This window comes from Malaya genurostris, chromosome 2 (genome assembly GCF_030247185.1).
Source record: "Malaya genurostris strain Urasoe2022 chromosome 2, Malgen_1.1, whole genome shotgun sequence".
Classification (NCBI taxonomy): Eukaryota; Metazoa; Arthropoda; class Insecta; order Diptera; family Culicidae; genus Malaya; species Malaya genurostris.
In genome coordinates, this window is record NC_080571.1 from 23,104,540 (window position 1) to 23,121,737 (window position 17,198).

At 37.6% G+C, this 17,198-nt stretch overlaps 1 protein-coding gene across 2 annotated transcripts in view; it reads left to right on the plus strand.

Moving 5' to 3' along the window:
- LOC131432470 (tyrosine-protein kinase Fer) overlaps positions 1-17,198 on the plus strand; it is a 161,517-nt gene that overhangs the window by 121,991 nt on the left and 22,328 nt on the right. For both annotated transcript variants that reach the window (XM_058598771.1, XM_058598773.1), the window contains 2 exons: positions 14,151-14,665; positions 14,741-15,336. In XM_058598771.1, coding sequence (XP_058454754.1) covers positions 14,151-14,665; positions 14,741-15,336 — 1,111 coding nt within the window. The remainder of the gene's footprint in view (positions 1-14,150; positions 14,666-14,740; positions 15,337-17,198) is intronic.

Consider the following 17,198-nt stretch of genomic DNA (forward strand, 5'->3'; position numbering starts at 1 on the left):
CTTCACTCCGGAGTCCAATCACCTTCACTCCGGAGTCCAATCGACAGTCAGCTGAGTGGACTGCACGCGATGAACCGAATCCAAAGCATGGAAAGACTCAACAATCGGCCGGTAAGGTTATGGCGTCTGTATTTTGGGATTCGCATGGTATAATTTTCATCGACTACCTTGAAAAGGGAAAATTCATCAACAGTGACTATTATATAGCGTTATTAGAGCGTTTGAAGGACGAAATTTCAAAAAAACGGGCTCTTTTGATGAAGAAAAAAGTTTTGTTTCATCAAGACAATGCACCGTGTCACAAGTCGATGAAAACCATGCTGACATTGAACAAATTGGGCTTCGAATTGTTCCCTCATCCACCGTATTCTCCAGATTTGGCCCCCAGTGACTTTTTCCTGTTCTCAGACCTCAAGAGAATGCTCGCTGGTAAAAAATTTAGAAGCAATGAAGAGGTAATCGCTGAAACTGAGGCCTATTTTGAGGCAAAGGACAAATTGTACTACAAAAATGGTATCGAAAAGTTGGAAGATCGCTATAATCGCTGTATCGCCTCTGATGGCAATTATGTTGAATAATAAAAACGAATTTTGGCAAAAAAAATGTGTGTTTCTATTAAACGATACGAACTTTTCAGCCGAACTGTTATAGCATTATCAAATTATTATTTTGATCAACTCATGTGTTTATAGTAATGTATCATTTCGATTGCCGGACCCTGTAGTATCACAAAACACATTATTTTTCTTGTGAAACAGACTAGACTGTATGATATAAGCATAAACTGTAAAGATTTGTGTTGAATGCTCAGTAACTGATGATGTATTTTCGGCTCCCGTACTCAATTCATTAAAAAGATGAGTTCTTTGCATTTCATCTTTAAATATCTCGCAAACAATTATTTCAAAGAAGAATGTCACTATGAGTAAATTTATTGCTTTTAAATTGTAAATATATACTCTATAGTGATTTATTAATTTTAGTTTGTTTGACGTAAAGTCGTCATAACTAAATTCAGTTTTTGCAATGACTGAGTGGAAACATATATTTGAGAAGCCAAATGAAACAGAAAGGAAGATTTTTTGGAAAAAGAGACGCTCAGAGACAGGACTAAAACCTGCGTTCTTACGCATTCCGTGCATACGCGCTACCATTTCCCCACCCTGAACCTTGTGATAGACATAGCTCTAAAACACGGTTAGGCATGAGCTCTAAAACAGGGTTAGGCAACGTACATCGAATATGGTCTACATCCTGGCCGTCACCCGACCGGTACCATACATCCAAACATCTTCGCTGTTCACCAAACACTAGTCTTCTCGCTCTATACCACTCAAGCATTGACTAGGAGAGTGTATTTATAATCGGTTGTCACTTTCTCTACTGAAGCCAGAACTACTGTTCTTATTCTTACGATTTTGGTGCATATCACCTTGCCATTCCGGATCCGAAAGTCGGATCAAGACCATTTTTTTTATTCTAAGTTTGTGAAAATCGGTTCAACCATCCCCGAGAAAATTGAGTGACATTACTTTCACATTTTTGGTTTATATCACCATAGAATTCCGGCACGGGAGTCGTATTCAAATTAAATTCAGGAACTTTGTACGGGACTATGAGAACTTTCATTCGAATCTAAGTTTGTGAAAATCGGCTCAGGCACTCCGAGCAAACTGAGTGACAATATTAGTCACTGACACATACACACAGACATTTGCTGAGTTCGTCAAGCTGAATCGAATGGCATATAACATTCGGCCCTCTGGACCTCGGTTGAAAAGTCGATTTTCACAGTGAGAAAGGCGAAGAAGGGTAGCAAATTCCATGTTCAAATTTCTATCCATCGTGAGCCTCTACTTTTTCTTTTTCTGGTAATTCACGGATACCCTTTTTTAAAAATTCGACCAATTTGGCCACAATCCACTAATCGAATCATTACTTGACTTTATCATAGTTGAAAAACAAATAGTAATCGGAAAGAGCAATGTCTGGGCTAAACGGTGGGTGGGATGGCATTTGTTTTGACCGGCTTTGCAACATGTGTGCGAGCATTGTCATGTTCCAAAATTACTCTGTCGTGTCTATCGGAGTATTGCGGCCGATTTTATTGCAATGCTCGGCGCAAACGCATCAGTTATCGTCTGTAGACTTGATCTTTGCACTCGGTTTCAGCAGCTCATAATAATCCACACCCATCTGGTTCCACCATGTACAGAGCATAACCTTCTGGTCATGAATATTCTGAACGGCCGTCGATGATGATGGAAGGCCATATAAGCAGTGTACATACCTTGCCCGACGTTTTGGACTATCGTGATGGACCCACTTTTCATCGCCAGTAACAATTTGATGAAAAAAAAATCGATGTTCGCACGTGCAGAAACGACGTTCGACGTCCTCGTTTGGTTTATTCATGCGGCATCCAATTGCCTACCTTTCGAATCATTCGAATCATTACAAGCTTTTCTTGCGCCAGCGACGAGTCTTGATCGAGCCACTTCTCCAATTCTTCACTTTCAAGCTTTAGTAGCGCTTCGGCTGGTTGTTTGTCTTTCAAATCAAAACTGCCGCGTTTAAACCGTACAAACCACTTCCGATACGTTCGCTCAGCTTGAGCAGTCTCACCATACACTTTCACCATAATACGATGACTTTCTTTACCTTTTTTGTATATATTAGAAAAAACATTAGAATTTCAAAGTAATATTTTTGAATTGATTAGTTTTCATTTTTTTCAATTTCATATGTTCGGTAATTTTTTGAAAAAGCGTTTGACTTTTTTTTTCAGAGTATATACTTTTTAAAGTTTCGAGTCGTTTCGAAATCGAAAAATATGTTCACCCATTTTGAAAATCAGTCTTAAATCAAATTGTTACAAGAAAACGACGACACAAAAAGAAATTGAGAAGAGTGTAAAAAACTCGATACGAAAGGCTTTGAAAACGAACAGCTTAAGATTGGTCATTGATAATTTTGATAGAAACTAATAGGAAGCAGTCTTAAAAAATATGGTGTTTAAGTTATTCAATTGATTACTCTAAACAACTGCATGAAAGTACAAAAAAATTTACATAGTATTTTTAACTGTGTTTGTCATCGAGAACTCTAACCGATAATTAAGCTTGTTATCCATATGTTAGCACTTATAGTAGCCAAATATTTTTAAATGATTATGACTTACGAGTATGATTGCCACTAACCTAGTTTTTTTCTCTCTTTCTTTCAGGTTGGTTGCCATTACAATTGACTAAGTATCACCACTAAAAGTATAAACTAAAATAACACACAAGACATTTATGTTTCAAGATAATTTAAAAAATTATCGAATTTAGAATATTAATATCGTACCTCCAACATGATTGGCTCGCTAGAGCAATGCAAAATCGCACCCATCAAATAGAGGTTTTGTTCGCCCATCAACGTCGTCGTCATCGTCGAGTGAAAGTGATTTGTTCAAAACAAGCGGCATTTAATTAGCAATTAGCAATGCCCATTAGAGGTGCCCATTCTCCCATTCGAAAGGGCTGGTCTCCTTTCGCCTCCTTTTGATGTGCGCACGCGTTTGTTCAAAGTGAGTGAATTAGACGTAAAACGCAAACTGTGCGCTCCAAGTTCCAATCATTTACAAAGCTAATTTTATTGACTTACCAAGGGGTTTTTTTTTCGCATCTACATTCATTATTTCACCCGGGAGTAGTTTTCCACGATGCTTCCGTTGGTACTGTTCACAATGGCATAATTGCCGTGTAGAAACATAAAACTTTTAATACCACACTCTGTTTTGACGTTATAATTATGTGCTTTTACCTTTTTTCTTTCCAAACAGCAAGGGTCATTTTGTACGATTTCAGACTGTCTGGCGCTCAAAGTATTGCAGTTTGATTAAAACCTAAATTAGTTGGCTCGATTTAATTCCTGATCTTTTCGTTTGATTAGATAGGTTTTATTTCTAGTTCATCGTGTCGCATTCTCTGGAGCTCAACCATGAATTCCGTAATTTTTCACCATGACAACGTTCGGTCACATGTCCCGATTAACCTTGTTTTGATCGATGTAGAATGTTCTTACTGGAATACGCTTTACCTTGGTCGCGCAATCAGAAAATTATTCCCTTTCGCACTTATGTTTCACCAATTACCATAAAGCTTTAAATGTTGGGAATGAAACGTTGGAAACTTATTTCTAGTGGGTCTAGGTGACACTGAGACATCAACTTTCAAAGCTAATTTTTCAATCTCTTAAACGATGAAATCAATCTACTTCAGAATCTAAATTAGTATGCAAATATTCAAAGTTGAGTTTGGTTCGTGATGAGTTTGATTATGAAGAAGGCGAGAAGTGCACTGATTCGATTTGCAATACCACACAGCAAGTCAATCACCGAGCCTCGGAAGATATGCTCATATGTCAAGACCCGACCCTAGCAGAATGAGCAGCGTGCTTGTCTCACATTAGCACAGTCTTATTCGGTACCTGGTGGGTGTTAAAACGATGCTCGGAAATGTAGGCTAATTGTAAAAATTCAATTTCGTTGATTGAGCTTTAAATGAAGCACTTATGAGAAGGGTTGAACTTGATGAGCCACTGTGGCTGCAGGTTTACTCGACTGTGAGACGACATGGCATGAATAGTAGCTCTGAATATGACATACATGAATACGTGCGGTTCTGGTCAAAAGTAGAACGTCTTTTTACATTATTATTAATGCCTGCTATAATAATGAAGATCATGATATTGCGAATGGACTTATGTTGTCTGAACTGATCCACTTGAGTATTTTAATTATAACTATAGTAAAACGTAGGATTCAAATAGAGTATCCTTTTGTTTGAAATTTCCTAACTTATTCAACAATTGTAGAACTTTGGATTAAGGTTTGCATTTGTAGCAGGACTAATTACAGTTACAGTTTCGTACTGGCAAGATTTAAGTACTGTAAGATTGCACAGTTTGAAAAGGACTAACTCATTCCAAGTTTTGAGTCACCATGGGTTGCAAAATTTACACAGAAAAAAAACTACGAGCCAATTTCTTCAGCTAGACGACGGACAGCATGGAATCAGATCTGAGAAATTATATGCTTCTCATCAATTGAACATAAGAGACAAGATACGACACGTACCCTAGACATAGCTAACAAGTTTATGGATTAGCTTCAGAATGGATATTGAAAAACTACACCGCGATAGTGAAAAAAAATGAAATCTAACCCTATCATTCATCAAAACATATAATGGCCCTATAATTTTTGACAAGAATTTACTAGCTGCCACCGAAGTTAAAACTTGAGTCAATGTATATCTGGTCACACTGTTTATTTACTGTAGCGTTCCTAGTTGTTGGTTCAGGATTTTTTGACTGCTGATTGTTTTGAAATGTTTCCTCTTTCTGTGCTGAAAATTTGTAAAACGGTATAATATGATTCGTGCATTCGTCTTTGAATCTAGTAGTAATCTATTTTTAGGGCTTTCTTCGTAAAATCAATCGATTTGAATCAATCGTACTCAACCTTCTTTTGGAATGCGAATCGGAAAGTTTAACCAATGACACGATTTATGAAATAAATTGCGATAGAACGGGCTAGTACTGGAGTTCCCATTGTATGTATGTGTTTCCTGTTGTCATAAAAACTATATGCCAACAATTTGTTAGACTTTTATACATCAGAAACACTCTATCCGGGTTTCTGTAGGTACTTCGGTTTTATGTTATGTAGTTAAACTTGATTACAATCCGGTACGAAACATGAGCATGATAGTGTTTCGTGAGGTCCTTCTAAATACGTGGAATCGATTTTACTGATCATTTTACACAAAAAAATGCTTTGTGGTCAGGCGAAACATGCTTCCCAAAAAGTCGTCGCGTTTTTGGTTTATTTTTCTCATTATGCATTGATTGAGGTGATATTCTTAGTAAGTTTACATTCGTTTTTGTCGGTGGAATCGCCAGAAAATTTTTGATCTCGCAAGGTATCTGCGGCTGCACACAAGCAAGCTGGTTTTCGTGAATACCAAATCGTACAGGAAGGAAAAGCATTTGTTTCTGTACATTACCGCTGACAATGGACTTATAAAGAATAAGATACGGTAGAGAAAAGATGCTTATTTAATGATTGTTTGATAAATTATTTAATAAATGTTTGATATTTTTATGCAAAAAGATTATAATTATTGTTCTGTTTCAACTCAAAAGCTAGAATAATTATTAAGCAAACAAAAGATGAATTTTCAAGTACATGGTCGAAGAGATTGTTCATGAATTAATTGTTGCTTCATGGATTTATTCCAAAATTAATTCCAAATTTTACATTATTTGTCCACTTCAGTAGGGATACCTCATTACAATGCACAGTGGTCCGAAACGGGAAATTATCGAGACAAAAATATTTTCGCAAATAAACATTATTTTTTTGTAGTTCTGTACTTTTTGTCTTTACAAAAGTTGCTTATATTTAACTTGAACTTTAACTTAACTTTTGATGTAAAAGATCATTAGAGTGGTCCATGATTGAATTAAAATCTGGATTCTAACTTTCTTAATTGAATTTAAAAATTATTAGATTTCACAGCAAAGTTGTAGGAAATTTCATTATAAGCAACTTTACTGAAGAATCTATATTCGTACCTCTTCATTTGATCGAGTTACATCTGTTTTGCGGAGTAAATGTAGGGTGGCTCTCAAAAAATCGCCTTTTTTGTTCTAGTTTTTTTTGTGAATAGTTTCACGAGAAAATCGTCTTCCGATTATTTGTCAAGCTAATTATTGCGCACACTTTTGCTCAACTAAGGTTTTCAATATGAGCTACCGTTCAAAAGTTATACATTTTTTTTCGGCAAAAACTAGTTATCCTTCAAACATAAATATTCAACAGATGCCAGATCGATAAAGACTAATCTCATAAGATTTCTGAAAGGTCATAAAACAAGGAAAGTTTGGAGAGAAATCTGGGAGGGTGCTATTTTTTTTAACTCATTCGAATTAGTGTTCAAATTGCCTTACAAAAATCGAAAAAAGTCATATAACATATAACTTAAACACCAAGGCATATCAACATACTACCTTCAGAAAAATGATGGTTTCTAATAAGTCCTATAACTGTCTCATACATCATTTTTTCAAAAAATGATAAACAAGAGAACTACAGCCGAAATTAGATTTTTCGCTTGTGAATGGTCCCATACAAAATTCCTGAGTTTTATTGAAATGTTATTTCCAGTTTCGGAATTTCCTTTCTGTGATGCATGTAGGAATGCGAAAGATTGTTCGGCTTTTAGTAACAGAATGCATCGAACTGCTTTCGTCATGTGAAACAGCAGTAAAATAATTCTAGATTTCCAGCTAGATTAACTTGTAAATTTTTACACATTCCATTTAAATCTGATAACACCGACAATAACTTGCAGATGGCGCTTCACTCGGTTGACATAGTCCAATTTTGGGTGGTAAATTCGCAGTATCCGTCGCTTGAACATTTTTTAGTTTCGCGAATCAGCATTATTCAATAAATAACACTTTTCACTACAGATACACGCTTGTCACATCTGCACTATCATTTAAACTAGCTGTTTCGACCAACTACTCTACTAAAAGTTGGTTGATACACATTGGAATTACTCAGAGGTGGTTCGACCGATTTTAAAAAACTCCTAAAATAAAAAGTCTTCACGGTCCTGAATAACAATGTTTAAAAAGGTCTTCAAATTAATAATAAAAAACCTATTCTTAATCCACCTAGTGGTGTGATAATGCCTTTCTCTTTTCATTCCCGCAGTCTCATTAACTTGTTTTTTCTTCAGATAATTTCTAACACGAATTTGGGCTCATTTTTAATACGAATTCATTCAGATTGATTCGGGTATGCTTCAGCGGCAACATTCCTCAAACCAAATGCATGAAAAGTAATACATTTGAACTTGATCATTAGTTAAGGAGCAAGACTCTTCGCAAACGTATAAGTAATGTCAACAATGTGTGCGTAAAAACAAAACCCGGCGATTCTTTTCCTGATTTTAATCAATAAATCTTCTATATGGTTGAAAAATAAACCAATCAGTTCGTTATGCTTAAAATTGCAAATCAAGAAATCCGAAAATCTTAGTCTTAAACTCATCCGTTTTCCTTCGAACTGCTCGAGCAAAAAATATTTCAGTTTCAGCTTACTTCCACTAACACATTTGATTAGCAACAAACACATTCCTATATGGCTTTCCTCTTGCAGATATTATTGCGGAATAAAGATTTACGTACCTTCTATAAGTAATCCCGCAAAATAGGAACCTTTAATTTAACACGCGAAAGGCAATGGATATGGAATGTTGTCGTAAAACTATTTTTTTTTCCGGAAAACTGCTTTTGCAACAGAAAATATTTAGTTTAGCTTATTTTGTGTAGCGCAATCTAATACAAATGCATTGAAGCAGTGTTGCTATCTTTTTTTATGAGGGAATTAAAATCTACAATAATAAAATGTAAGCAATTTTCCATCAAGCGTTGGTGAAAAATTGATCAAAGCTGATATTTCATCCAAAAAGTTATTGCTAAAAAAGAATGCTTCAAACTGAGTCGTGCAAGCCACTTTGATAAACTGGTTGCACTGCATATATGAATACATAGATTTATGACATACGTACCAAATAAAATGTACGTAACACACAAATTACCAACACAAGTGAACTTGGTTTACCCTGGATCCTTAAATATGATTGAATTGTGCGGATAAAAATAGTGCTATTTGTCTTTTACGTCACTTCTGCGATCGTATCTCCGGAACCAGAACTGTCAGCCATATGATTTTCAAATTTGATAAAAAAATCTAATAGTAGCTTTCAAACGAATCTAAGCTTGTTGATTTCGATTGAGCCATCTCCGAGAAAAGTGAGCGTACAGAAAAGGATCACATACATACACCCGCACACACTCATACACACGCAAACATTTTCCGATCTCGTCGAGCTGAGTCGAATGGTATATAACACTATGGGTCTTTGGAGCTCCGATCAAAAGTCGGTTTCTTCAGCAATTACCTTACTACCCTTCTATATAGAAAGGTAAGAAGGTCTCTTAAGTACACTTAAACCAAATTTTTTTTGATGCCAAATATCTTAGAAATGCATGAAACGTCAAAATCTGGTGTAATCTAAGAAAAAAAAAATTTCAATTGAAAATTTCCTAAATGTAAGAGAGTTGATAACACCAAATCTCGACGTTTCATGTATTTCTAAGACAAAACAAAAAAACTTTGAAAATTCGCGTTAAAAAATCGCGTAACTTCGGAAATCCGCGTAACCTCGGAAATCCGTGAAAAAAATGCCGCGTAAAAAACCGCATGAAAAACCACGTAAAAAGACCTCAGTGTACGTTCTGAATTTTTTCTGGATCCGACTTCCGGTTCTGGTGATGGTGATTGGTAGAAATGGTGATTGTAGGGTGATGAATGGTAAAAATTTAAAACCATCATTCAACGTGATGTTACGATGCAAAGAACGTAAAGACTTTTTGGGGGAACTGTAATAAAAACAATTCCAATTCGTAGCCCTTATTAGATGATGACCAATTGAATCGAATTTAGTCTCATCGGTCCCCTGTTTCTGGTTCCGGAAGTACAGGAAATGGAGGTCCAGAATTCCGGTTTCTCAGTGATGGCATAGCCGATTTTCACGAACTTAGATCCAAATGAAGGAATTATGGTCCGATATAAAACTCCTGAATTTTATCCGGATCAGACTTCGGTTCCAGAATAGCAAACTGAAGAGGGCTTTAACTTGCAAACCATCGTTCAGAGCGACGATGTGAAAAACGTAAAAAAAACTCTTTTATCAGGTGTACAACTTTGCTTCCAGTATTAAAAGCTTTATTGCGAAAAAGTTCTTACAGATGCATTATTTAAAGTATTGTCCGTCGCTAGCGACAACTTTCTCCCATCTTTCCGGCAATTTTCGGATCCCGGATCGAAAAAAGGAGTCCTCTTTTGACGCTATCCATGAAGCAATCCATTTTTCCAACTCTTCGAAGGATTGAAAATGTTGATCTGCCAGGCCGTGTGCCATTGAACGGAATTTGTGGAAGTCAGAAGAGGCGACATCTGGGGAATACGGCGGGTGGGGCAAGACTTCCCATTTCAGCGTTTCCAGGTACTTTTTGACCACTTTTGTGACGTGAGGCCGAGCATTGTCGTGTTGGAGGATGACTTTGTCATGTCGCTCTTGATATTGTGGCCGCTTTTCTTTTAGCGAGACGTTTTGAAATGGCTTGCTGACTCACTCCCAACGATTCGGCAAGCTCTTCTTGGGTTTGGCACGAATCTTCATCAAGCAATGCTTCTAGTTGTTCATCTTTGAAGGTTTTTTCTCTTCCACCACCATGTTTGTCTTCGACATCGAAATCTCCATTTTTTAAACGTTGAAACCACTCCCGACACGTTCTTTTACTCAGAGCAGCATCACCGTAAGTTTCTGAAAGCATTCGATGCGCTTCAGTTGCATTTTTTTTCGAATTGTAACAGAAAAGTACAACTTTCCGCAAATGACGAGTATTGGGCACATAAACAGACATTTTCGAGCGTGAATAATACGACAACAAGAACAACAGTCACCGAGACGGCGATGACAATTTGTTAGGCACTGTACACACTCACTTTAAAGGCATTATTATCTATGTATTTTGACCAGCCTCAGCCGGTACAGCCACCTATCGGAAAACGGCGGAAGCAAAGTTGTACGTCTGATAAATTGTACTTTCCTTACTAATCCAATAATGAATCATTCTAGTTGTTGGTCATTAGAACTTCCTGAATATAAAGCGACAGTAAACTAATATCAGAGTAACAGTTCATTTTAATATCATTGTTTTTTGTATTAGTTTAATATTGAAATGTCAGAATAATGCTTCATTTTGGTATTTTGGTATTTCCCCAATTGAATGATAATACAACTTATGTACGTGAAAGACCAAAGTGTTTAATAAATTATAATAAAACTTTAGGTTTTAAAAATTTGTAATGAATTTAGTGAAAATTTAAGAAAGTCTCGAATTTCGAATGATATTCATCAAAATTTTACATAATGAAAACTTAGTAAAATAGTTGTTCATCGTTTCATTTTATTGTGTCATTCAGTCGGTATGCATCAACAAAAGAAATATAATTTTCGAAACCATCAATCGTGTCCCCTCAAACCTTATGAATACCATTTTAAGCTCTTTTGTTAGTCGAAGACAACAGCATAATAAGATATACATTAACTATTCTCTTCTGCTCGGGTAATTTCGACTCTACCGGTTCCGGAAATACCGAAACAAAGGGTCTCATACTTCAAACTGGAACTCACTCACTTTTCTCAGAGATTACTCAAGCGAAATTCACAAACTCAAAATCAAAGGAAAGGCCGGCCTAAAGGTCTAATTGGGTGCAAAGCTAGTCCAATTTGTAGGTTATGTTAGTTGATGAAATGATGGCCATACAAACCGACTTCGGTTATACGATTCGGCGCACCTCGTTGTTTCTCAGAGATCTCAGGCTTAACCGATCTGAGAACTGTGTTAATTTGTACCGAATTGTTTCAGTTTGTAGGTTATGTTAGTTGATAGGCAAATGATCATTTTCGTTTTTTGCCTTTCTCATATAGAAAGGCTATACAATCACTGCAAGAACTGACTTTTGAACCGAGGCTGAGCAAATGTCTCTCTCTGTGTATGTGTGTGTATGTGTGTGTGTGTGTGTGTGTGTGTGTGTGTGTGTGTGTGTGTGTGTGTGTGTGTGTGTGTGTGTGTGTGTGTGTGTGTGTGTGTGTGTGTGTGTGTGTGTGTGTGTGTGTGTGTGTGTGTGTGTGTGTGTGTGTGTGTGTGTGTGTGTGTGTGTGTGTGTGTGTGTGTGTGTGTGTGTGTGTGTGTGTGTGTGTGTGTGTGTGTGTGTGTGTGTGTGTGACAAATGTTGTCACTCACTTTTCTCAGAGATGGCTTAACCGATTTTCACAAACTTAGATTCAAATGAAAGGTATTATGGACCCATAAAAAGTTCCTGAATTTCATTTGGATCCGACTCACGGTTCCGGAATCACAGGGTGGTATGCACAAAAATGTGAAAATAATGTCACTCACTTTTCTCGGAGATGGCTTAACCGATTTTCACAAACTTAGATTCAAATGAAAGGTCTCACGGTCCCATACAAAGTTCCTGTATTTCATTTGGATTTGACTTCCGGTTCCGGAATCACGAGTGATATGTACAAAAATATGAAAATAATGCATTAAAAATGTGAAAATAATGTCACTCACTTTCTCGGAGATGGAAGTTCTTTAGATGCCATAAGAATATTCCAATTTTCATTCGGATGAAACTCCTGGCTCCGGAGATATTGTGCTCAGTTGCTGAAGAACGTCAATTTCAGGAATACTTTGTTCATAACCTACCTCTTTACATTGATTTTCTCTAGTTTGCAGACCATGAGACTCTGTAACCAAATAAACCGTTGCTAGTTCCATAAATGATTTGCTGAATTTTATCCAAGTCCAACTACCGGTACGTTTTTTTTCCAAAATTCAAATCGTTATAGAGAATCGTAAAAAAATGTGTAGGTCATTGTGTCATATTAGTGCATGGTTGAATGAACCGAATGTCACTATGCCGATATCCAACTTTCGATTCCGGAGGTACCGACAATAATAATCAAATATGATAAAACTCACTTCACTTTCTTACATATGATTGAATAGATTTCCACTAACTCAAATTCAAATGTAGTGTATCAATGTAGTAGTATTATGCAACAGAAATCTTCAAAACTATTTTCTGAACTTTTTCAAATTGTAGTATTTCAGGGAATTTCTGCTGTAATATACAGGAGAAAATCAAAAGGAGAAAGGCATCATTATAACTTATAACTTAAACTTATAAAACCGATACACTGAAGAAGGATGCAAATAGCATTCCGAAATACGTATCTGTATTATAACGTTTGAAACACTTTCGGAAAAATAGTGACTGTGAAAATAGTGACTTTGTGAGAGTGTAATGACGTGATATAACATAGTGGAATTCAACGGTACAACAACAGTACTATTAGTGATCATTATACTACTAGATGGATTAAAACAGGTTTTTTCAATAGTCAACGATTAAAAAAAATAGTAATTATATTCTTTTCAATTCTCAAAACCTCGATGTCAAATCACTTTTTTTTTGTGACAGAAACCAGATCCCCTACGACGTAGATTGAAATAATAAAACTGAAGCATCAGCCAATTGGATTCCTTATTTGCCTTTACCCTAGATGGTTATGCAAAATTGCTAACGTATTTCAAACATTATCATGCCAGCCGAAGATGGCTGCAGGAAATATCCGTTCGTCGAAAACAATTTGAATAAGTAAATAGCACTCGAATCGAAAATTTATATCAATCGGCTTCGGTATCATCCATCCAAGTACGGTTCAAATAGATCAATTTTCAATGCAAATTAAATTACTCTCGGATCTTCTACAAACTTCGCGTCAATCAACCTCCAATGTTGGCAAAGTATCGTACTGGAATCCAGCGACTAGCGACCGATGATCCGACATCAAAAGCCATAGAACAACTGATCTGTTATTGACCCGATTCATGCCCATTGATGGAGTTAAATTGTTGTATGTTTTCATCCACTTTGTGCTAAAATAACAGTTTGACTTTCGGTGGCATCTCCCAGCACACAGCATCCGTGTCGTTGTCATGCCGTTACGGGCCAGTTCCGATGGGCTCGCGCTCGTGGGTGTGGTGCACAAAATAATACGATATCCGGCGTCAACGGGACGAGCATACGTGATACGTGATTCCCGTTGCCGGCGGAGACACAATCGATTCGCAGCCGTTTTGTGTGTTTTGAATAAATTTATTTGATTAGGGTAAATCTTGAGCGAAAATAGTCGATCCGTTCTCAAACAATAGAGCTATGTTGGTTTTTGATAGGTCGCTGGCAGCGATGTTCGCCAGGAACTCGGGAAGATGCGCTACGATGATATAATCATAATTCTCAAGTGGATTTTTGAAGTGACTGACCGGTTTGTTTAACTTACCTCAACGCGTCTGTTTGCGTTTATTCATCAGCTCCGTTTTTGTCTTGTTTGATTTGTGTCTTAGATTTGCTAAATTGATTGTTTTCTTCATTTTCTCATTTTCAGATGTCGATGTAAGAGGTGAGTCGCGTGTTGACCGCCGAGGTTACGGAAACCATCAACAACAACAACAGCAGCAACAGTCGCAGCAGCAGCAGCCGCAACAACTACCCAACACTTTGTCGCGTCGAAACTCCACCGGAAGCAGTGTGTTGAACGGCGGAATGAACAGTCATACGGCCGCCATCAATCTGCAATCATCCGGACAAACAGCTGTGGTCAGTCATCATCGAGGCTTTTCTTCCACCGTGGTAGCAGCAGCCAATTCGGCCGTCTCGGGCGATTGTCCATGGTTCATGCCGCATCAGATACCCCCGACAGCACCGGCGCGGCAGCACAAACGTCCTGCGCCTCAACCCGGTGGAGTTGGTGTTCCCACCGGTGGTGCCGGCGGCATAGGATTAATGCAACCACCGCAGTTTATTAATCCTCCGCCCGTTCCGCCGCAGCAAAGTCAACAGCATTCGCCACAGCAGCACCCGCAGCTGGCGCCACCGCAATTACCTCCCCACAGTGTTACGGTGAGTTCCCGCAGAATAATATCTTCAAGTGATTGTTATTTTTTCTAACGCGTTACATTTTTCCCCCTATTACAGAATAATCAAAATCACAATTCCATCCATCAACATCAACAGCAGCAAGTTGGGCATCACCAACCATCTGCACCATTACACTCTGTTTCAATGGTTCCGCCGGCCCACCACATACCAAAATCTCCCAACCAGCATAACCTGCTGGGATCATCAAACCTGCAGCAACAAAACCAACAACTACACCAGCAGCAGCAGCCAGTTCAGCACAATGCCATCAGTAGCCATCAATCGAATCTCATGTCAGCCTCCATGAACAGTGCCCAGCTGCAGAATCATATGCTCTCCAATCAACCATCGCCGGCATCCCTTTCGGCTATACCACCTCATCCTGTCCAACAGCAGCAGCAGCAGCAGCAGCAGCAACAACAACAACAACAGCAGCAACAACAACAGGTGCCACCTCCTCCACACAGTATGTCTAATTCGATGCACAGCCAAATTGGACTACCACCACCGCCGTCCGGAGTTGGAGGATTCGATAGTAACGGCATTTCAAACAGTTGGTCCGGTAGTGCGGGACCGGCATCCCTTTCACCAACTGCTGCCGCTGCTTCGGCCCAGCGTAGGGCCGAAGTTAACGCTAAGCTGAATGCGATGCCGTAAGTATTGATTCCACCGAAATCTAGTAAAGATTTGTTGAATTGCAAAAGCTTTTGGATAGATAGAAAGTGGACGAAATTCAACTGAACGAAACTAATAGTGTGGCATACATACAGTTATTAGCTGCACCCGAATCAGTGAGATTTGCTACCGACAATTATAGAGTTCTGTCGACATTCAGGATCTGCAATGCAAATAATGGAAATAACACGTTGTTTCGTCATTGTGCAAACTGCATTGACCCATGCATGCTGATCAATATCGACGTCGGCCACACCCGAATGCAGTCTACTTGCGAAGGGAAACAAACGAGCAAAGTTGGTCAATCCATCTTAAATCTTAGACGAAATGACTATTGATTTGGGCGTGCCTCTGAAGAGTTTAACAGATCTACCATTGTTTATATTCTATTCATATACGGATAAAAATCCATTCCCGGTACCATGATTCAGATATTATGAAAATCAATCAACCTGTTGTTGATAATTTCATGAGCAAAATTAAACATTTATCCTTTCTTCAGTATTGCCACAAGATCAGGCTACCAATGTTACGACATTGAAAAACAGCACCATTATTTCTGACCAAAAATCTGTAATCTATATAAACAGGATATTAAGGTGAAATGTAGCGGAATGCGAAAATCGCGTTTTTGATCAATTATTCAAAAACTAGACCGATTTTCGAAAAACCAAAAACACTTAAGTTTTCGAAATCACATTTATCATAACTAAGTATTCTTAGAATTTTGAAATTTTGCTTTGCCGAGCCGTAATTGGTTTTTGAAATGTTTAAACGGTAACTGTTCCGTTCCACGGGGATGATTTTAGTACTGAAAAGTAGTGTTTGTAGCAGAATTTCACAAAGAATCTGAAAATGCAACTCAAAATTATAAAATATTAGCTAAAACAACCGAAATTTGAAAAAGTTTACATAAACTTTTCCGCATTTTTTTTATTGCTTGCGCGCTGCTGTTTCGTATTGAGGTGGTGTGAGAAATGCACGGTGGGCACGGTGGCATTATATCGTGAGCAAATATTACATACAAAATAATGACGCGAATTTATGCAGCATTGAGTTTGGTGTTGAAATAAAAACGAGTTGAATACAATAAAATGGGTATTGTAAGAAATCGTTTATTTTCTAAGTAACTGTCATTTATAATGCTAATAATGTCCAATTCTGTTGAGTTCAATGCATTGATGTTGCTGAAGCAATAAATCTTGGCTGTGTGATATCGTATAACAGGTATTATTTTAGATTGTACCGTATTGGGAGAATACTGAATCCACACCAGGAAAATGTCTGGGTGTGGAAGTCTTGGAATTACATTCCATTTGAGAAATTTGGCCTTTCTGTTTTAACAGATTTCGCAGCCGACTCATAGTATAGCTTCGATTACATAACTAGTGCTACGATCCTATTGACACAACAGAAATAATACTTTTTACTTATTCGAAGATGATATTGCAAGTCAATTAGAATGCAATATATTGGCATTGAATGTATTCCATAAGTAAATTCGACCGCGCTCTATTATGCGAGTCAAGTAAATACCTTCACATAAATTCTATCTCATAGGTGGGAAGGGACTGGTGGACGACTGGCAAAGATATCGAAAATACTTGAATGTTATCTCGTCTTCAATCGTTCTTTTGAAGGAGAATCCATGCTTGCTACTAAACTCAGGCATATACATGGTTAGCAAGTTGGTCAATACATATTGTTACATATAGCCTCATGTTAATCATTCATAATTACTCATGATTTATAGCTCTAGTGTAAGAGTAATCACTAACAATGATGATTGAATCAGCATATATTCAAAGTGTGAAGAATTCTAAAATCCATTACGTCCCGT